The 21,740-nt window shown below is 47.6% G+C and overlaps 1 protein-coding gene across 1 annotated transcript; it reads left to right on the forward strand.

The window, feature by feature from the left end:
• Nucleotides 1–3,319: 3,319 nt before the first annotated feature.
• HOXC5 (homeobox C5) lies at nucleotides 3,320–21,709 on the forward strand. The gene is made up of 3 exons (XM_069879693.1): nucleotides 3,320–3,803; nucleotides 4,560–4,774; nucleotides 21,277–21,709. Exons 1-2 carry the CDS (start codon nucleotides 3,365–3,367, stop codon nucleotides 4,772–4,774), a joined length of 654 nt encoding a protein of 217 aa, XP_069735794.1. The 5' UTR covers nucleotides 3,320–3,364; the 3' UTR covers nucleotides 21,277–21,709.
• Nucleotides 21,710–21,740: the final 31 nt, after the last annotated feature.

Genomic DNA, 21,740 nt, shown 5'->3' on the forward strand with positions numbered 1-21,740 from the left:
TTCTGTGTGTTGTTCCTGAAAAAAAAAAAAAATCAGCTCCCTCTCTCCTCTCTTTCTCCCTCCTCCGTATCTCTCTCATTCAAGAGTATTCAGCAACAAAAAAAAAAAAAAAAAAAAGGGAGGGGGGTTTTTCCATTTTGCATTGTCTCCTTGAATGAGTCTTGTTACTGTATTGTTCGGTGGCATCAGGAATCTATGCCATACCTCTCGCTTCATGATTAAAAATGCATTTCCAAAGTTCAAACCAGTATATATTCCTTATTGCACCCTCCCCAGTCAAACGCCAGGTCAAAGGTTTGGCTTCTTTTTATTCTTATTTTGATTTAATTCCAGCTCCGCACAGCTGAGAACCCCCCAGCTCTGCGCCAGGACCTGCACCCCCCCCCCTTCCTCTGAGTTATTTCAACCCAATAAACCTTTCCAGGGAGGGGGGGAGTCACTTTTATTCAGAAATTCATCCTTAGGAGAGCGAAAATTGTGGACAGAACACTAGGAAACAAGCCCTGGTGCTGAGGATCGCGGATAAACCATTGCGAAGGATGGATAAAAAAAAAAACAAACCACCAATACATTGAATTTTTCTCTCCTCTTTGTCGCTGCTTTAATATTTGCTGTTCAGTAGGTAGCACTTAGCCAGGGATGAGATTTCCCTGGAAGCAGCTTAATTATTCCCTTCGAGTTTTGTAGTGAAACAACCAGGATTTGTCGTTAAGCGACCATAAACAGGAGGGGGGGAAAAAAGTAGGAAAAAAAAGGTAGAAGGAAAAATAGGGAGAAGGAAAAAAAGGGAGAAGGAAAAATAGGGAGAAGGAAAAATAGGGAGAAGGAAAAAAGGGAGAAGAAAAAAAGGGAGAAGAAAAAAGGGAGAAGAAAAAAAAAGGGAGAAGAAAAAACAAAAAGAAAAAAAAGTGAGGGGAAGGAAAAAGAGAAAAAACCCAGCAGCCTGGGGAGGTTTTTTTTTCAGCCCATCCTTTGCTCGTCTCCAGCCTGGAATGTGCAGGCGATTTTTACAAGGCTCAAGGAAGACGAGAAAAAAAAAAACGACCCCAACAAGCCCCATATCTCTCTTAAAACAAAAAAACCGAAGCAAACAGCGTCAACAAGCAGGAGCCAAGAGGGTTTTGCAAGAGGGGAACGACCTGGCCGGGGAGCAGGAGGCTCCCTGGGTGGGGAAGAGGCTGAGTATCCCCAAAAAAAGGGATTAAAAAAGAGAAAAAAGACCCAAACCCTAACAGATCTCCACAACCCCACGTCTCTAACTCAGAGGAGGAAGGCGACGAGCAACCCCCGGCGCGTTCAAGGCTTTTCTCTGCTGAATGGAGATGGAATAGAAGGGGAAAAAAAAAAAAAAAGTGCTCAGGTCTGCGAGGAAAAGCCCGAAAGGAGCTGGAAGGGGGGGGGGGCTCAGAGCTGCCCCTCTCCCACCGCCCCCCTCCTCGCTCCCTGCTCCAGAGGGCTGGAAATTCGGATTTGGAGGGATTTCTTTCCCCTTCTCCTCGGAGAAGGGTTGGATTCTCCAGCGAGGAGCAGACAGGGAAGAGCCAGGCTCCTGCCAGCAATAAATTTCGAGGCTGGGAGCGGGGTGGGGGGATAAAAAAAAAAAGGTCCCAGGAATGTAAACTTTGGCGCATCCGAGGAGCTTCCAGGCGAGGAGAAGCCCCCGAGAACCGCTCAGGAGCTTCCCCGCTGCCCAGCGCTCCCCAAAACCTCCAAAATCCGCGCTGGGAACGCGCATCCTCCCCCTCCCAGCCTGCAAAGCTTCGCGCAATTAAAGAAATTAAAACAGAGGCGGAGGTTACGCGCTGCTGCCCGCTGCCCCTCCTGGTTGCAGCCACCGAGAAGAGTTAAAAAAACACGTTTATTTGCGACCCCCCCCGCGCAGTTGTGAGTTCGGGGTGGAAGAAATAAAGCGCGCAAGTAAAATGGAAAGAAAATGCACTGGAAAAGGGCGGAGGGGGCGCGGAGGCCGAAGGGAGCTGCCCTCCCCATCCCCTCCTCCGCAGGTTTGCGCAGGGGGGTGCGGAGAGGTACACAAGCATCCATCCCCATCCTCCGCAGGCCTGCGCGGGGGGGGGGTGTGCAGAGAGGTGCACAGGCATCCTTCCCCATCCACCTTCCGCAGGTCTGCGCGGGGGGGCGCGGAGAGGTGCACAAGCATCCTCCTTCTGTCCTCCGCAGGTCTGGGCGGAGAGGTGCACAGACATCTCCCCCCTTCCATCCTCCGCAGGCCTGCGCGGGGGGGCGCGGAGGGGTGCACACGCATCCATCCTCCGCAGGTCTGCGCGGGGGGGGGGGTTGCGGAGGGGTGCACACGCATCCTTCCCCATCCACCCTCCGCAGACATGCGCGGGTGGCGCGGAGAGGTGCACGAGCATCCATCCCCACCCCCCCACCCCCCCCCATCCTCCGCAGGGGGGTGCGGAGGGGTGCGCAGGCATCCCTCCCCATCCACCCTCCGCAGGCCTGCGCGGGGTGGGGTGGGGGGGGGGGTGCGGAGAGGTGCACACGCACCCATCCCCATCCGCAGAGCTGCGCGGGGGGGTGCGGAGCGGCGGTGCGCTGCCGCGGAGCAGCACTAGGTGCCGCTGCCGCCTCGCCGTCCCGCGGCGCGCTCCCCCGCGCACCCCCCGCGTACCCCCCGCGTACCCCCCCGGGCTCCTTCCGCGGGCGCCCATCAATTAACCCGCCCCGGGGTCATCAAGGCAAATTGATGAGTGGCCGGCGCCGTCACGTGACGCCACTTATAGATCCCATATTTGGGCAGCGCGGAGAGGGGGGAAAAAAAGGAAAGAAGAATCCCCACCTATAAATTCTGCACTTTAGGAGGAACAAAACGCGCCCCCCCCCCCCAGCCCTGAACTTCAAAGGGCCACAAATCACCCTAATCAAAGCGGTTGAAAAAAAAAAAAAAAAAGAGGGGGAAAAAGGAAGAGAAAAAGAAGAAAAAAGAGGAATAAAAAGAAGAATAAAGAGGAAAAGAGAGGAAACAAAAAGAAAAAAGAGGAAACAAAAAGGAAAAAAAGAGGAAACAAAAAGAAAAAAGAGGAAAGAAAAAGAGAGGAAACAAAAAGAAAAAAAAGGGAAACAAAAAGAGAAAAGGGGGAACAAAAAGAGAAAAGGGGAAACAAAAAGAAAAAAAGAGGAAACAAAAAGGAAAAAGAGGAAACAAAAAGAGAAAAAAAGGAAACAGGGGAATCAAAAAGGAAAAAGGGAAACAAAAAAAGAAAAAAGAGGAAAAAAAGATAAAAAGGGGGGGAAAGAAAAAAAAAGAGGGGGAAAAAGGGGGAATTCGATCCCCCCTCCCCAAATTTTCATTCCTCCCCCCCTTTTTATTGTGGTTTTTTTTTTCCTCCCCTCCTCCGCCATGAGTTCTTACGTCGCCAACTCGTTCTATAAGCCAAGTCCCCCCGTGCCTGCCTGTGCCATGCAAAGTTATGGAAATTATGGGATTGTGCCTGAGGTTCAGTCCCCCCGGTACCGCTCGGACCTGAGCGTCTCCCTCCCCTCCTCGGGGGCTCCCGGATCCCTGGACGCGGCTGCGACCCCCCGAGCTCCCCCCGAGCGACCCTCCTGCCCGGTGATGGGTTCTTCGGGGCATCCTCTAGGCAGGGACGAGCCCGCATCCCTAAATCCCGGGATTTACAGCCAGAAGAGCGCAAACAACCCGCTGGAGGAGAGATCTAAGAGCTCGGCTGAAATCAAAGCTGAGCCCCTGCAAACAGCTCAGCAAGGAGGACCCCAACTGCAGCAGCAACAACCTCCTCAAATATACCCCTGGATGACCAAACTACACATGAGCCATGGTAAAAAAACTTTCACTTCTTGATTTTTTTTTTTTTGTTTCACAGGATTTTTTTTTTCCTTCACAGGATTTTTTTTTTCCTTTTTTTTTTTTTTTTTTTTTTGCCTTGGGTTTTTATAGGCCATACGGGGCAAATAATAAAAAACCTGAGGTCGTAAATTTTACGACTAAGGCATCAATTGCTCGTAAAACTGTCCACTAAAAGGCTTAGAGGCTATAGACGCCCAAATTTATGACGGCATAATTGGATCATAGAAACAAAACGTGTATAAAAGGCAATATTCCATTTTTTTTTGGGAAAGGGGGGTTAAAAATAACTTGAAATACACACGTTCTTGGAGGGTGAGCTTTGAAAAAAAAGAAGGAAAGCGTGGAGAGGTTTCTCCCCTCCACCTTCCCAGGGCTGGAGAGGGGGGGAAAAAGAGACAAGATCTCCAAGAAAAGATATTTTCCTCCTTTGTACACTTATTTATTGTCCGAGAGGAAACAGGTTCAGTTCTGGCTCATCTACATGCGTTTGATCTTTAGAAAGGAAAATGGAAGGAGGGGGCTGAAGGTGTTGGGGAGCGGAGGATTTGAGCCTCTCCACTCCCTGCCTGCCCCCAGCCCCAGAAAACTTCTGTATCTTCTGATTTGTAACCGGATTTTATCATTAAATAATAAAACAAATAAACACAACCCACCCACGATCGCTTTGCTTTTTCATGCGGTGTCCCTATATATATATATATATATTTATTTATTTTTTCCCCCCTAGAAACGGATGGGAAACGCTCCCGAACCAGCTACACCCGCTACCAAACTCTGGAATTAGAGAAAGAATTTCATTTTAACAGATACCTGACCCGGCGGAGGCGCATTGAGATCGCCAACAACCTCTGCCTCAACGAGAGACAAATCAAAATCTGGTTTCAAAACCGGAGGATGAAGTGGAAGAAAGATTCCAAGTTGAAAAGCAAAGATGCTCTTTAGGTGGGATGGCAGGAGATGGGGTGGGGGGGTCCCTGCTTTTATTTTTATTGTTTTATTAGGGGTTTTTTTGTTGTTGTTGTTATTGTCTTTTCCATCCTGGAGGAAGCGACCTTGAGGAAACTTTGATTTTTGGGGTGGGGAGGGAGGGAGCTGCTGGATGGACCCTCATCATCCCTCAGACAAAGAGAAGCTCTAACTCGTATGCAAAAAAAAAAAAAACCAACCCCGCTGTTAGCTTCGAGCAAAAATTGAGTGTCTCGCTCTTTAGGTTGGTACTAAGTGTCCTAACCTGTGCGCTTTTTGTGGGAAAAAATCACCAAGAAACATAAAAACCCACCAAAAAGGCTTAAAAAAATCCGCAGGGAGACTGGGCCCTGTCCTCTCAGCTCAAAAAACCGCAATATTCCCAGGAAAAATGAAACAAGGAGCTGGTGAAGAAGAAAAAAAATACAAAAAAAAAAAGAAAATAAGGGGAAAAACCCCCACAAACCAGTGAGTTTTGCGAACTCCCAACCTCGCTCTCTGCTCGCCCTGATGGGAGAAGGGATTTAATGTGGGAATTGCCCTGGAAAGATGCTCTGGCACCTCCGCTTTGGCTCCCTCGAGTCGGAAAGGAAAATATTGCCCCTCGCTGGGACTCGGAACTCCTTAAAATCCACTTATAGAAGCCCAGAGAGGGGGGGTCCCTGGTGTCTGTTTGCGCTGGGACTCGGCTGGCATCATTTTATTATTATTTGCATATAAAAGAAACGAATAGAATGGGGTGGGGGGTGTGTGGGGGGGGGACACGACACCGGTTTGAGCGGCTCCCCCGGAATCTCCGAGCAGGAAAATTGCAGCATGGGAGGTGGGGGAGGGAGAGAAAAAAAAAAAACCACCAAACCGACCTCTGGACTTAATATTATTGTGTATTTATTTGTCGCGTAATTACTGTAGATTTTGCTAAATGCTAAGATGTATATTAAAAGAAGCCAAGGCGAACCCCAAATTTCTACATCTCTGTCTAAATTCAGTCCTTTGCAGTAACTTCTTTTATTCTCCCCCTCCAATGATGTATATTTATCAGTTACATATCTATATATCAGTTTTATATGTATATATATAGGTCAATTCATCGGTTATCTGTAGAGATCAATTCATCAGTTATATGTAGAGATCAATTCATCAGTTATATATATACATATATATATATCTTGGTATATTTATCGGTTGCCATTTCATCTGCCAATGGGGTAAGGAAACTTCTATTTTGTTATATGGAATAAACAGTAAATAAGAGCAAAGTTGGCGCGCCGGGCAGATACTTCTGTGTTTTCCCACCTTGGAGCAGCTTTTTCCTCCTCTGGTGCTTTGCCAAAGTAGTGATTTTTATAAATATTCTTATTTATGCACTAAAAAAAAAAGCATGTTTCAGGAGGGATGAGGGGATGCTTGAGCTCAGAGCATCCTTTTCCCCCACACTGGAAAAGGGATGGGATGATTTTCCTGTTTCCCGGAGGATGGGAAAGGGGAAAAAGGGCTTTTTATTTTATTAAGGGTTAAGCTCTGGCTGGGCCCTGAGGAAGGTGAGCTCCTCTCTGTCCCAGTGCAGACTTCTTCATCTTTATTTCTCGTAAGCTTTTCATTCCAGGCTGGCAGATGGCATTTTAATAGGAATATCTGATAAAATTACCTTCTCTCTCTCCTCCCCCTCTTCTCTCCCTAATGCATACTCGGGATAAAAGGATTTATTTTTCGGTTTTTTGCCCCCAAATCTGGCAGCTGCTGCCTCTCGCTGCAGGTTTGGATGCGGGAAGGACGTCCCAGTGCCTGACTGGAGGTGACTGGGATGGGGATGAGGTGAGGGGGGGGGGATGCTTGGGGACTGGGGATCTCAGGCCCTGCTGGACCCCTATTCCTCTTCCCTAGGGAGCAGCCCCTGGGGATGCTGCAGGGGGGCTACAACCCCTTATTGGCTTTGGTTTATATATAGGATGTTTTAAAACATATTATATTATATTATATTATATTATATTATATTATATTATATTATATTATATTATATTATATTATATTATATTATATTATATTATATTATATTATATTATATTATATTATATTATATTATATTCGGGTTTTTTAATCTACAATATGCATCATTTTCAGTCCCTGCTAGGGCTGAGGGGCCTAACGAGATGCTCCCAGCTCAGCTCCTGGGATGGCAACTCGCCTTCCAGGGGGTGTCCATCCATCCTAGAGGCCAGGACTCGGATCCATATGGATTTTTTCCATACCCTTCCAGCCATATGGCAGGGCTGGGAGCAGCCCCCTCCCCTCCAGCCCCACCCGTGGGTGCTGGGGAATTTGCATAGAGCTCACCCCCCTCCTTTTCCCAGGCTCCAGACGCCCAGGGTGGCTCCTCCTGTGCCTTCCCAGCTATTTACAGGCGGAAAACAAATGCTGGGAGAAGCCAATAAGCTCCCATAAAACTTTATAGGATTTCCTTTAACACACGGGAAACAAGGGAACAATTTCCTGAACCTGCAAAACAAAAGTTCCTTCCAGCAGCGGCTGCCTCGAGGGGTACAATTAGCAAATTGGGCTCAACTGGGGCTTTGATTTTAATCCTCATCAGCTGATTTGATGATTTTGCTACTCGTGGACGTGGGGTTCTGGTTCTTTTGGCGACTTGCGAGGCTATTTAATTTTCCTGCCGTTTCACAGCCGCTGGATAAAAAAAAATCCTCTTTATTTTACCGCCTCGCCTGTCATTTCTCCACCGGTTTGGGGTGAAATAGTGCAAAAACTAGCAAGGTTCTGAGGTGTTTCTGTGCTGCCTCTGCCTTGGGGGGCTCCTGGGGCCTGAGGGGGGGATTGTGAGCAGCCTGGGAGGGCTCCGGAACGATTCCAATCATCTCTTTTACCTCTTTTATTCCGTTTTTTTATTCTTTTTCCCCATGCTGCGTCAATCTATTGACTGGTGGTTGAGGCACAAAACCCCTCTTGGCGTCTGCTGGTAATTGCTCGTTATTCCGTTCAATTTTCTCTTAAGCAACGTTCTCCCCTTCGCTCTCACCGGTGTTATTGTAGCCTCTCTGGGCTTTTATTTTTGATTTTGATTACATTTCGCTCTCTAACAACACCTCCCCCCCCTCTTTTTGAACCTGGAAGCTGTCAAGGCAGTTGGCTTTGTCCAGGTAAGGGTTAAACCAGCTCCTACCCCACGCGTGTTTTATCCCCAGGGAGGGGAAAACCACCCCAAACAGCCCAAAAAAATCACTTTAAATCCCAAACTTTCGCATTTCCACCCTGCGGAAAGGAGTGGCGGCTACTTATGATTAATTAGTGGCTTCTCCTGCCCTGGGAGGGGGCTGGGGGGCTCTCTGCACCCCCTCATCCCTCTTCTTTAGGTTTTTTTTTAGGGGTGGATGTTGTTGCTGGTGCTGTCTGGAAGAGATTTGCCTTTTGATTTCCCCTCTCGGCTCCTCAATCCCTTCCCAAAGGCTCAAGAAGGAAATAGAAAAGGACTTACCTTGCCCCGTCATCCGTGTCAACCCCGTGAGAACTTAAACTGGCCAAAAAAAACCAGCAAACCAACCAAACTTCCATATTTTTTTTTTTTTTTAGAAATCCAGGGCTTTTGTTGTTTGTTTTGATTTTTTTTTTGTTTCTTTTGGGGAAAAAAAACCAAAAACTAAAAAAAAAAACAAGGCAAAGCTCTTTTAGTTTCACCGAGAACATGAGAACATTAGCAGAAATACTCATGGCTTCTACGTGAATTTAGTAGTTTAAAACTTTTGAAGGTTATTTATGTGGATGGCCCTAAGCAAAAGCCCTGAATGGCTCTCAGGGAGCACGTGATGTCATTAAACTAAGTTTTATGGTTTGGGGGAGCTGACAAACCCACAATATATTTACATCATATATAATCTTAACTGTCCACCACCGCAGCTGCTAGAGCTGTTTAATGCTGGGACAGTGGGACAAGGCGCTTAGTGCTGAGCGAGGCGGCTCCTGGACCAGCATCTCCCTGGCCACCCCAGTAAGTTTTTCATCTAAGTCTCTCTCTCTTTTTTTTTTTTTTTTTTTTAATGTACTTTAATTATTTAATTTTAAAAAAACCCCACATATAGGAATGGCAAAACATTTTTTGCATTCCCCACCCTGCGTGGGAAAGGGGGATGTGTTGAGTTGGAGGGGGGTATGTAGGGGATATAAAGCTGGAATGTGAGTTTTGCAAAGGGGAGCTGCAGGCAAGGATCTTATCTAGCAGGAATCTCCACGTTCCTCCCTCCCTCACATCCTCAGGGCTGCTGGAGAGGAGATAAGGCCAAAAGAAGGTCTCTATGTTACTGGTTCGGCAAGCAACCCCCCCTTTTCCCCATCAATCCCCCCCTTTTCCCCCTCAATCCCCCCTTTTCCCCACCAACCTCCCCCCCTTTTCCTCATCAACCACCCCCTTATCCCATCAACCTCCCCTTTTTCCCCTCAACCCTCCCTTAACCCATCAACCTCCCCTCCTTTTCCTCATCAACCTCCCCCCTCACCCCATCAACCTCCCCATTTTCCCCTCAACCCTCCCTTAACCCATCAACCACCCCCTTTTCCCCACCAACCTCCCCCCTTTTCCTCATCAACCACCCCTCTCATCCCCTCAACCCCCCCCCTTAACCCATCAACCCCCCCCCTTTTCCCCATTAACCCCCCCTCAAGGTACAGCCTGAAGGTAGCCTGGGTGAATCCCTAAGTTTCTGCCTCATCCCTAAGTCTGGAGAGGGAGGGGGCTTGGTGTGTGTGTGTAGGTTTTATTTGGGTTTGGGTTTTGCAAAAAAGAGGAGAGGAAAGGAATGAGAAGGAAATAAAAGCAGAGGGGCTGGGGCAGGTGTGTGAGGTGGGGGCTCCGTCTGCATCCTCCCAGTATGCATGGGGGGGGTCATGCAGCGGGGAGAGGGGCTTTGAGGAGGGGGCTTTGGACCCCTCTCCCTGCTTGGGAGGTGTTTAGTGAAATTTAGGGGGATGACGAGTGGGATAGGGTGTGCGTGGCAGCTGGGGGAGCCCTTTTGGGGATCCCTTGGGGTGCTGGGATGCTCCCCATCACTCCCCTTCGGGACCAAACCTCCTGGGGGGGGGAAGGAATAGAGGGGATGCAGCTGGAGTTGTGGGGGGGGAAGTGGCCTCACCATCTGCTCCCCACGCCGAGGTCCCCTCCAGGTGGAGAAACAACGGGGTACCCCCTTCCCACCCCTCCCACTCAATAACCAGGCCCCTTTTCCTCTCAGGATGGGGGGGGATGTGGATGCTGATGCTCAGTTTTGTGCCCTCCCCTCCAGAAGGCCCCATCCTGCTGGTACTCCAGGCCTGGGATTTAGGGGGGCACATCCAGGGTTGGGGGACACATTTGTAACTGGAGGGGGGGGGGGCAGGTGTTTCCACTGTGACACGGATTGTCTGGAGGGGTTTCCAGCTGGGAACGCACACGGACACACAGGAAAACACGTGTGTGTGCACAGGCAGGTGTGCAAACGCACGCATATAGGCATGAACATGCATTCCACGCAGGTGAGTGTGCAAATGCACACACCTGAATGCACCTTTTGCACACACATGTGCATATGCTCGCACACGTGTGCTCACAGGGGCGTGCGCACACCCCATCACACGTGTGACTGTGGGCACGAGGCGTTGTGCACACGCAAACGCTCACGCATCACGTGTGCAGCTTCCCCTGGAGGGACTTCGGGGGCTCTGTGGATGCTTTAGGGGTGCAGGGAGATTCTGTGGGTGCTGGAGAGGCTCTGGGGTGCTGAGGGGGGTCTGTGAGGGCTGGAGGGGTGTCTCTGTGGGTGCTCAGAAGTTTCTGGGGGTCTCTGTGGGTGTAGAGAGAGGTCTGGAGGTGCTGGGGGAAAGCTCTGGGGGTGCTGGGGAGGGATTCTGTGGAGCTTGGAGTTGCTGAGGTGTGTTCGTAGATGCTGGGGGGGCCCTGTGGGTGCTAAGCTTCACCTAACTGCTCCCTCGCAGAGATGGGGACCCCCTTTCAGCCAGGCCGGACCTCAGGGACCTCCTCTGCACCTCAGGGACCGATATTCCCCACCCAGAGCAGGGGACAGGGCTGCCCCCCACCCCAGGGTGCTCGGGGAGGTCACCCCCAGCTCTGCAAGCACAAACTTTGGGGAAAGGATGGAGTAAAAGGCAGGAACATGATGAAGCACTTGGGAACCCACAATTTCTTTCCTCTCCAGGCCCCTGTGGGGGCTCAATCCCCCTGCAAAGTCAGGGGAGTGAGCCAGGAGGAGGGTCTAGGGCTGCCCCCCCGGTACCTGTGGCCCTTTTGGGGCTCCCTCTGTGTGTGTGTGTGTACTTTAACCTCCTTCACTATAAGCTTTATTTGTAGATCTTCATTTGGGGGGGGTCCTGTAGGGGCTGAGCCCTTTTGAGGGGATCAGTGCTCTGTGCAAAGGGTCTCGGTGACTTTAGAGGGTGGGTTTCAGCAGTTTTGGGGGTGAACTTCCCTTCTGCACGGATCTTATGAGCTCCCCCCAGCCCTTTTCACCCCCCCTCTTTGCCGCCAGGGCCGGGGGCTGCACAAACCCACGGGGGGGGGTGTAATTTGGGAGCTCGATTTTAGTATCCATCATGGTTCTATGATTATTTTTTCCTCCCAGTCCCATTGGGAAGGTGGATTCCCATGGGACAAGGCCAGTATTCCCAGCTCAGGGATCTCAGGTTGGGGGGTACCTGGAGTACCTACCCCCCCCCCCCCCCCGCCAAGTTCTATCCCAGCCAGGTTGGGTGCTGCAGGCTTGGAAAGTGGGGGAAAATTGCTAAAAATTAGAGTTTATTCCTTTATTTAGTGGTGGGAGAGGTACCTCCAGCTTCCCTAGGGGCCACCAGAGCTTTTTGGGGCTGAAAGGGGATGTTCTCCCACGTGTGTCCCGTCTGGTTGTGGCTGAAACGCGGCGGGGATCCCAAATTTGGGGAGAAAAAATGAAATTTTTTTGCATCCCACATGAAACTCGGCTCTTCCTTTCCCCTGCGACCTCTCATTTCCCACCTCTTCCTCTCGGTGATGGATGGAGGGGGGGGGAGGTTGTCATTAAAAATAAATGCCGGGTTGGAGACATTTCTTCCGAATATTTGGATTTTTTTTTCGCCTTGGTACCATTTAATTCGAGTTTAGATGCTGCGTGCGAGACCGGGAGAGCTTCCAATCGTCTGGGGTGGGAATTGCAGGATTAAAAAAAATCCAGCGTTCTTGAGAAATTCCCCCTTTGGAGTCACAAATAAAATAATTTTCTGCGTAATTGGACAGGAGAAAGAAAAAAAAACTCTGGAGAATGGCTCTGAGGAGCAGAATCTCCTCGTATTTTCAGCTCGGGGCTGGAAAAGAAACAGGTTATTGGGGGGTGGGAGGCAAATCGGCTGCAATAGGTGCAGCTCGAGGTTTCTAACCCATCATCTGGGGCTTTTTTCTTGCCTCCCCGAGGTGGGGACGAGTTTCCAAGCCTCATTTTCCGTGTCCCCCCCTCCCATTCCGCAGCAGCCGAGCTGCCTGTCCCTGCACATGCTATTGATGGATTGATTTTATTGATTTATTATCCGCTCCGCAAAGCGCCTTTTCTATCAAATGATGTTTTGATCTGGGTTTTCCCGGTCAAGAGTTGAATCCCGACTTATCGATTTCTATTCCCTCCCCTCCTTTTTTTTTTCTTTTTTTTTTTCCTTTTTTTTCTTTTTTTTCTTTTTTTTCTTTTTTTTTTTTCTTTTTTTTTCTGAGAGGCGACTCACCTCCTTTTTTTCCCAGCAGGGACCGGGAATTTCCACCCTCTCCATCCACTTTTTCTGCTTTTAGGACGAAAAAAACCAAACACACCGATTTCTTTCCCTCCGAATAGCTCCTTTCTATCTCTTTATCCCAACTCTCACCTTCTCCTTAGGGGGAAAAGTCTCAAAGCAACAAGATTTGGCTGGATATGAAATAAAATCCACCTTTATTTCTGCCTGCACACAATTTATCCGCCTTTTTCTTCTTGCTCGGGGTGTGTTTGCAAGGATATTTATGTTACCGGTGTGCTGTATATGTGTCAGGGTGCATGTATATGTGTGTATATATATTTATGTGTGGATATATATTTATATATATATATATAAAAACACACAGTCCATAGGGGTGAGGGGGTATCCCCTCCTGGCCACACAGACACACACACAGAGTCATGTCAGCAGGCACAGATCTATTTAAATGTTTTCTTGGCACTTAGCAGATTCCTCTGATTCCCTCTCAGCAGTAAAATAAGCAGCAGGGAAAGGAGAGCGGCTACTGTTGACCTCTGCTATTTAGCCGCGTCCGGGAGCTGAGAGTTTTGCTGGAGTTTGGGAAAGAGGAGCTGCTGCTCGCTCTGATTTTTAAAAATTGAACTTCTTCTCCTGGTGGTTTAGGGGGAAAAAAAAAAAAAAAAAGACTGGGTGGGGGGAGTCAGCAAAGTGTAATATTGAGATTTTTTTGAAGCTCCCCGCTTCTTCCAGTCCCTCCTGGGGCTTTAGTTCCTCCCTTCCTCCCTTCCTCCCTTCCTCCCTTCCTTCCTTCCTTCCTTCCTTCCCTTTAATTCCTTCTCTTCCTTTCTCTCCTTCCTTCCTTCCCTTTAATTCCTTCTCTTCTTTTCTCTCCTTCCTTCCTTCCTTCCTTCCTTCCTTCCTTCCTTCCTTCCTTCCTTCCTTCCTTCCTTCCTTCCTTCCTTCCTTCCTTCCTTCCTTCCTTCCTTCCTTCCTTCCTTCCTTCCTTCCTTCCTTCCTTCCTTCCTTCCTTCCTTCCTTCCTTCCTTCCTTCCTTCCTTCCTTCCTTCCTTCCTTCCTTCCTTCCTTCCTTCCTTCCTTCCTTCCTTCCTTCCCCTCTCCTTTAATTCCTTCTCTTCTTCTCTCCTCCTCCTCTCCTTCTCTCTCTCCCTTTCTCTCCATCTTTTCCTTTCCTCATTCCCTCTCTTCCCACCCATCCCCATCTCTTTCTCTTCCTTCCCTCACCCTCCAAACTCTGTTTTTCCTCCCCAAACACAAATTCCCTCGCTGGAAACCCCCTTAGGTTTATTTTTAAGGCCTCTCCCCCCCAGTAAATCCTCTGCGTGCACCTTAGGGGGGGACAGAGCTTGGGGGAGGGGGGGGACACAGCTCCTGCAAAGCTCAACCCCCATTTTCCTTAGTGTGGGGTGGGGGGAACCACAACCCCCCCCCCGACAAAGCTCCCATTAGGGGGTTTGCAGGCTGAGCTTGATGAGTTTCTGTAATTAATAACGAGGTAGCTCGTGTGTATTCCCCCCATCACCTCCACCAAGGTGTCCCCCCCACCCTCTCCTCTGCATTTTTCGCTAGGATCCAGCAGAACAGCCCCCCCCCCATCACAAAAATATCCTCTAAATTTGGAATTTAGGCAAATCCCCCCCAAAATATTCCACAAATTTGGAATCTAAGCAAATTTCCCCTCCCCAATCCCCCACATTTGGAATCTAAGCAAATTTTCCCCCCCCAAATCTCCCAAATTTTGAGTCCCCCCCCCCCAAATATCTCCCAAACTTGGAATCTAAGCAAATCCTCCTATATATTCCCCAAATTTCAGATCTACACCCCCCCCCCCCAATATCTCCCAAATATTGAATCTAAGCAAATCCCCCCACCCCAAAAAATCCCCCCGGGTGGTTCAACCCCCTCCCCCCGGTTGCTGAGAGAGATTTGGGGGGAGCACTGAGGGTTTCTTTGCTGGGAGGGGTTTCTGAGCATCCCTTGGGGAGGTTTCTTCTCCCTCCGGAGCATCCAGCAGGGATTGTCTGGGGGTAAAAAAAAAAAGGCGTGGGCTTATTCGTGTCCATGCAAACAAAAATCCTATTTTCCTATTATTTCCCTAGCCTTTCCGAGGTGGAAAAAACCTTTTTACGTGTTGGGAAAAGGGGAAATATTTACCTGCAGACTCAAGCTGACACTTTACATCTGTGTCTGCTCCTCTTCGGTACCTGGATCTTGTCGGAATTAATTCTCTTTAATATTGTGGAGACATAGAAAGCTTTAAAAAATGGGCTGGGGCGTAGAAGGGGGGAAGTGGAGTATGAACAAACCGATATTTTATGGGAGGCTCTCGGCGCGCTGCACCAGTGCCCCAATTCTTCAATCAAGCCCCAAACGAGTCAAATCTGGGGCTGAAAAGAAGATTTTGGGGGGAGCTGCGGGTCCACAGCCCCTCGTGGGCTTCTCCAGGCCAAGGGCTGCTCCCCACCCCCCAAAAAAAATCCCAGCTCACCTTTCCCAGTTTTCCCAGCAAACCCAAAGGACCGAGGGCACCTTTAACGTTGATAAATACGATTTTCCCCAAAAGATCCGTCCTAGGCAAGTGGGCTGTTACGTTTTTTTCTTTTCCCCTTCCTCTTTTTTTTCCTTCTTTTCCCCCCTCTCTTTCTTACCTTTTCTTTCTCATTTCCCACACTCCCTCTTTTTGTCCATTTTTCTTTTTTCCTTTTCTCCTATTTTCCCTCTTTACTTCTTCTTTCTCATTTGCTCCTTCCTACCCTTTTTCTATTATCTTTTTTCCATTTTCCTCTATTTCCTTCCCCTTTTTATTTTTCCTTTTACCCTCCCCTCCTTTTTTTCCTATTTCTTTCTATTTTTCTTCCCCCTTTTCAATTTTTCTCTTCCCTTTTTCCTCTCCCCCACCTTTTTCCCTATCATTTCCCCCCCTTTTCTTTTTCTTTTTTTTTTTTAATTTTTCCTCTCTTTTTTTTCCTCCCCGATTTTTTTTTTTTTATTTTTTTTTTCCCCGGGAAGCAGCCGATTTCTTATCAGCTCTGGATTGATGCTGCCGGCCTCCTTCTCTATATCATCCTCACGGCTCCTCTTGTTCCCTTTGCTCTGGGGGCCGTGAGTGATGGATCCCACAGCTCCAGAATCCTAATGGCCCCATAGAGACGGGGGGGGGGGGACACCCTCACCCCCCATTTTCCTAGCAGGAAATTTTAGGGAGACCCCCCCACCCCCTCAAAAAAACAACCCAGGGCTCTCCCTTCCGCAGCCCCTGTTGCTGAAGCCCCCGCGGATGCCACGAAAACGCTTTTTATTAAAAGGTTTTGATGGATTCGCCTTGGGGATTAACTAAGATAATAGTTTATTGCGCTGCGAAAGATTAAACTGAAAGTACCCTAGTGAAAAAAAAATATAAATAAACATTAAAAGGGAGCGGGGAGTGCCTTCGCTGAGCCCTGAATCCCTGTTTCCCACCCAAACAAGAGTCCCAGGATGGGCGTATTATTATTATTATTATTATTATTATTATTATTATTATTATTATTATTATTATTATTATTATTATTATTATTATTATTTAAATACATGGGGGGGCTGCGGGTGCGGAGGGGACACCCTCCCCCATCCCTCATCCCCAGGGGAGTGGAATTAACCCCTGGGAAAAGTCGAATTTCCCTGCCTCGCTTCGAGCCGTCGGGGCTGGGGCTGCGCCCAGGGGCGCGGAGCTGCGCGCATCGCGTAGGAAGAGGGTGTTTGCACCTCCCGAGAGTTCCAAACGCGTCCCCAAAGGCGATAAACCCGGGGTTTTAAATCATCCTGCCCCTCAACACCCCCCTCCATCCCTCACCCCCCTCCTCTCCGCATCCCTCTCCGTGGGATGCTGCCCCCCCCTACGAGGGCAGGACCCCCCCCCCCCCCAACTTGTGTCCCCCCCCAGCGCGTGTCCCCCCCCTCCTCCATCCCTCCCCACCCCAGTTTTGATTGACCTTCAGCCTCGGGAAGGGTTAACTCGAGGTTTTAATAACAACAGGGTATTGATCCGAGCTTCCAGCAGCCTCCGAGCTGCGTGGGGCTGGGGGCGGGGGGGGGGGGGGGTTTGCTCGGAGCAACGCGGCCTTCGAGCACCGAGGAGATAAAAAAAAGGGGTTCTGCATGGGTTTTTTTGGGTTTTTTCCTTAAAAAGTGCTGAGTCGCCTCCCTAGAGGCAGCATCTGTCGGGATCGATTTTAATCGCAAAGGGGGTTGAACAGGGATGAGCTCGGGCTGGTGAAAATTTGGCTTCGTCTTCTCTTGGGGAGGCTCAAAATGCACCGAAAAGAGGGAATTTTCGCTTATTTTACCCCCCTCCACCTCTTTTTTTGGTGCCAGGCCAGGGGCTCCGCATCCCTGAGCATCCTCTGCCACTTCTCTGCAGCAACAGCCGCTCAGGGCTCCCCCCTCCCCAAATTCCCTGGGATAATTCCCACCCCCAGCTGGCGCTGGATCAACTTTCTGGGGACAATCCCTTCGATTTTGGTGCTCTTAGCCCCACACGGAAACTTTTTCCCACTCCCCTTCCCCCTGGCCCAAGGATTCAGGATCAGAGAGGGGATTTGCAACCCGGGAGGGGCTGGAGGAGGAGGCTGGAGGGGGGAAAAGGGGGAGATGATGATGTTAATTATTAATATTATCATCCCAGAGGATGATTTCCAGGGGGGAGAGCAGTAAGTGGCACTCAAAGAGGAGCATCCTCAAGTTTATATTTGTCTCCATCCCACACAATGAGAGCCAAGGAGCTGCTGATGGGCTCCCTGGACACTTTCTCCTCCAACTTTCACTTCCTCCCCCCCCAAAAAACACGCCCTTTCCCTCAATGTTTTCTTTTCAACTTAACCCAGGGCTCAGCGATTATCCGCTGGGTCAGAAAAAGTCGCCTTTGTCTATGAAAAAGTCAAGGAGAAAGCTCAGCTCCTGTATTTATCCCACTTAAAAGCATCCTCCTCCTCTTCCTCCTCTTCCTTTCCATTCAAATAAATATTTTAAGCCTATAAAATGATGGATCTGAAGAAAAAAAAGAGAGGAAAACCCTCCCCAAGGCGAATAAACCAGGGTAGAGCCTAGAGGTGCTCACAGGAAAGAGGGAGACCCAGCACATAAATAACATATAATAAATATGGAATAAAAAGGGAATAAAATGAGGGAGAGGGTTTATTGCTGGGTTCCAGCTCCGAGAGGGGCTTTGAGGGTTGGTTTTGGTTTCAGGAGAGAGGTGCGAGCGGATCGCGGGAGCGGTGGGTTGATTTGAAACAGAAATTCTCCTAGAAAGAAGAGGGGAAGGGGGAAAAAGGAAGAGAAGGTAGGTAAAAATAAAAAAAAAAAAGAAAAAGGAAAGGAAAAAAGGGTAAAAGAAAAGAAAAAGAGACGGAAAAGAGGAAAGAAAAAAGAAAAATAGAAAAAAATAGGAAAAAAGACGGAAAAGAGGAAAGGAAAAAAAGAAAAAACAGGAAAAAAAGACGGAAAAGAGGAAAAATCTAAAAATAGGGAAAGAAAATTTAAAAAATTAGCTTTTTTTTCGTCGTACGCAGCAAGTTTCACTCTTGCTGGGCTCCCCAAGTCCCGAAGAGTTCCCGGCCTGGAGCGCCGGTGCCAATTAAATAAATAAATAAAAATAAAATAAAAATAGGAGCGATTTCCAGCGATTTTGGAAGGGGCTTCGCTCCGACCCAGGTTATTTTGAATTTTATTTTTTTTTTTCCACCCCCTCTCCTTGTTTTGGGGGAAGCGGAGGAGGAGGCGAGGGGCTCAAAAAACCAACAATTTCTCCAGCATAAAAATGAAACATCAAATTAGTTTGCCTCTGGGCTTCATTTTTCCCCTTCTACATTATAACTAGTTATTGAACTCGCTAGAAGATCTAAAGGCCATTTGTGAGGAGAGAAATTTCAATGGAGTTCCCCCATCAATAACTCCTTGGCAGTGACCTATTGGATCAAGTCAAACAGTTGAGGTGAAATTCAGGTCACGCTGTCTAACCAATATTAAAATGCGGCCACTTTTTAAAAAGCCACTTTCAACGAGATTCGAAGAAAATTGAATTCCTGGGTGGGGTGAGAAGGGAGGGGGGGGGAGGGAAAAAGAGAGAAACTGGTTTGCATATTTTATTTTTTTTTTTTTTTTGGGTGGTTCTTTCCTCCACCAGAAAGATTCATCTCGGACGCGTTAAAATGATAAAATAAATATTTACATTATTCGTTTCTTTGAGGCGAAAAAAAAAGCCTCCAAAGAAAAATGTAGAGGGTAGGACTTTGGGGTGACAGGCTCTGCTTATTAAAATCGTTTTAGGCCGATTCATTACTTTTACTGACAACAGATTTAAGGACAAAAAAAAAAATCAATTAAACATTTGCATATTTCTTTGCATAAATTAGAGCTTGTCTGTTTGCGTTAGGAAGGGACAAAAAAGCAAAGGTCGCCTTCGCTTTCGAGCCGGTGAGGGGAAATTAAGATTTAATTAATTACGTCTCGTCGCCTAGAGTGGAGAGAACCCAACTCTTGATAAAAAAAATAATAATAAAAAAAATATTTTTAGTTCTCCAAGCCCTGATTGTGCAATAATCAGCTCCAAACAAGCTGGGAATAAAACCTCCCCTCTAAAAAATGGAATCCTCGCATCCCAAGGAGGTTTTTGCCCCCCAGCTCTCCCTATTTTTATGGAATACGGGATAACGAAGCCCCAGTCGATAGGTACTTCATTTTTTCCTGGGAAGCACAGATTGCTAATGGGCTGAGGTACAGGTTACCAAACGGTCAGTATGGTAATAGCCAACACAATGAATCCGCAGAGACAATGAATACTTATTTTTCTTCGGTACTGTCAAAAAAAAAAAAAAAAAAGCCAAAAAAAAAAAGCCTCTTTGTACTTAAAACCATCCCCGCATCGCTGTTTCGCAGCCCTCGCCCTGGGTAGGAAAAGGAGACAGAGCCCAAAATGAAATTTTGGATGTTTTCTTCTCATTTTTTTGGGGTGTTTTTCTCTCCACCGAGGTGGTTTTTGTCCCTCGCAAAGTGGTTTCTGGCCACGGTTGTGCTGGTGGGGGCCGGGGGGGGGGGGGGAGAGCGGTGGGAGGGCGGCTTTATAGACAAAAGAGCCAGATTCTTGTACAACTATTCTTCACACGGCCCCGCAGACTTTATTTTACAGAGAAAGAAAAAAAAACCCACATAAAAAGGGGGAGTGGGTGTCAAATAAATAACCAAATGCAAACATCTCAGCTCTAAACTCCAGTTAAAAAGCGTTTGGAGGAAAACAGGAATCCACAAAGAATAAAAAAAAAACGGAAAAATTTGATTTTGGAGTCAAATTTTAAGGAATCAAGGGGGATTTTAAAAATAATTTGTAGGAAATTCCTAGGCAGCCCCTCCAGCCACACGGAGGATGGAGAAAGTCCTCAAAAAACCGAGATATTTGGGTGGGAATTGGGATGCAGGCGCTGCAAATAAAGTTGCGTTTCCCCCCCTTGAGAAAGGAGGAGAGGCCGGAGCCGCCCAGTTTGTGACCTTCACGCCTTGATTTTTTTTTTTTTTTTTTTAATACTTTGATTGCGGCCGGTTTGTTTCCTGCTTTATTTTCCTATTTTAGTATTTTTTAATTATTATTTTATTTTTTTTAACCAATCCGGCACAGCCCTAAGAGAAACAACCTGTGGATATTTATTTATTCTACTAGTTCTTATTGAAAACCATATATTTAGGGGGGGGGGGAGGATGTGCGTAGGTAAAAATTACTTTATTAACTCTCCATCTTTATTCAACATCCCCTCAGCCTTGGAATAAAGTTGTTTGCATCACTCTGAACTATAAATGTCAGAGCCCTGCATGTGTCTGAGGTGGTTGAGGGGGATGAAGTATAGCTGGAAAAAAGGAATTTATTGGATATATTTAAATCAGTGTTTTGGATTCTGGAAGATATTTTTATTCATGTCTTTCCCCAAACCTCCCAGCTCCCCCCCCCCTCCCCCCCAGCCCCAAAATCTCGCTGGAAGGGGGAGGATTCCCCCTTCTATAGGTACCTCCTATAGGATTTACAACTTTAGGAAGGAGCTGGGTGCGTGGGGGCAGCAATTAGCGAAGCCTCGCGAATCACCCCCCTAATAAAAAAAGCAGAAAACGACTTATTCCACGCCCCAAAAGATGCTCAGACCCCCTTTTTTACCCCCCCCACCCCCCCCGTCGCCTATATGTACCCTGTAGACTCGAATTTGTGTGAGCGTCTCCCAGTCACAAATTCGTCTCTAGGGGAATATATGGGCGATGCCAGAGCCTTGGGAAGTTCTGCTTTCCTCTAATTGCTGCGCCCCTAATTAAATCTCCTCCATCCTTGCTGCTGATGGCGTTTGCTAAAGGTGGTTTCTCCGGAGCAAAAACTCTTTGCCAGGGCTTCATCTTCTTCTTCTCCTTCTCCTTCTTCTTCTCCTTCTTCTTCTTATTATTAATTATAATATATAACATTATCTATTATCTAATATTATCTATTATTATATAACATCTAATATATATAATATATAATATATAATATATAATATATAATATATAATATATAATATATAATATATAATATATAATATATAATATATAATATATAATATATAATAATAAAATAAAGGGTCAAACCCAGCATCTCCGTGATGCCTGGGGGGGGAACGTGCGTGGGTGGGTGGTGATAATAATCCAAATAAAACCCCGTTTATGACTTTTTTCCCCCTCTCCAGAAGCAGCAGCAGCCACCGCAAACACCCAACTCCCAGGCAGGAGCACAAAGAGCCCCGACCATTCCTCCCTGACTGATTTATGGCGTTTTACAACCCCATAAAAAGCTGTAACAACCAGCCAAAAGCCTCCGACACCGCTGGCACATTTAGTCTAATAAATAAAACATAAACAGTTAACTTTATGTGTCACTTTTATTGTTATCAAGTAAAATATGGCAATGCCCTGCGAGCTATGATTTTCGACTATAATTGTTATCAAGCGCGAGGAGGGGATCCCCCACCTCCCTCCTCTGCCCCTCTCTTTAGGGCGAGATGATTAAAAAAAAAAAGCTTTAATTGAGGGAGTTAAACCCTCCTAAAATGTTTGACATCCCCTTGCAGCTCCCTGACCTGCGCAGGGGAGGTAGGAGCCATTTTTAACGCATCCCTCTGGTTTTCACCCCAAATATATATATATATATATA

The sequence above is a fragment of the Phaenicophaeus curvirostris genome, chromosome 38 (assembly GCF_032191515.1).
Source record: "Phaenicophaeus curvirostris isolate KB17595 chromosome 38, BPBGC_Pcur_1.0, whole genome shotgun sequence".
NCBI lineage: Eukaryota > Metazoa > Chordata > Aves > Cuculiformes > Cuculidae > Phaenicophaeus > Phaenicophaeus curvirostris.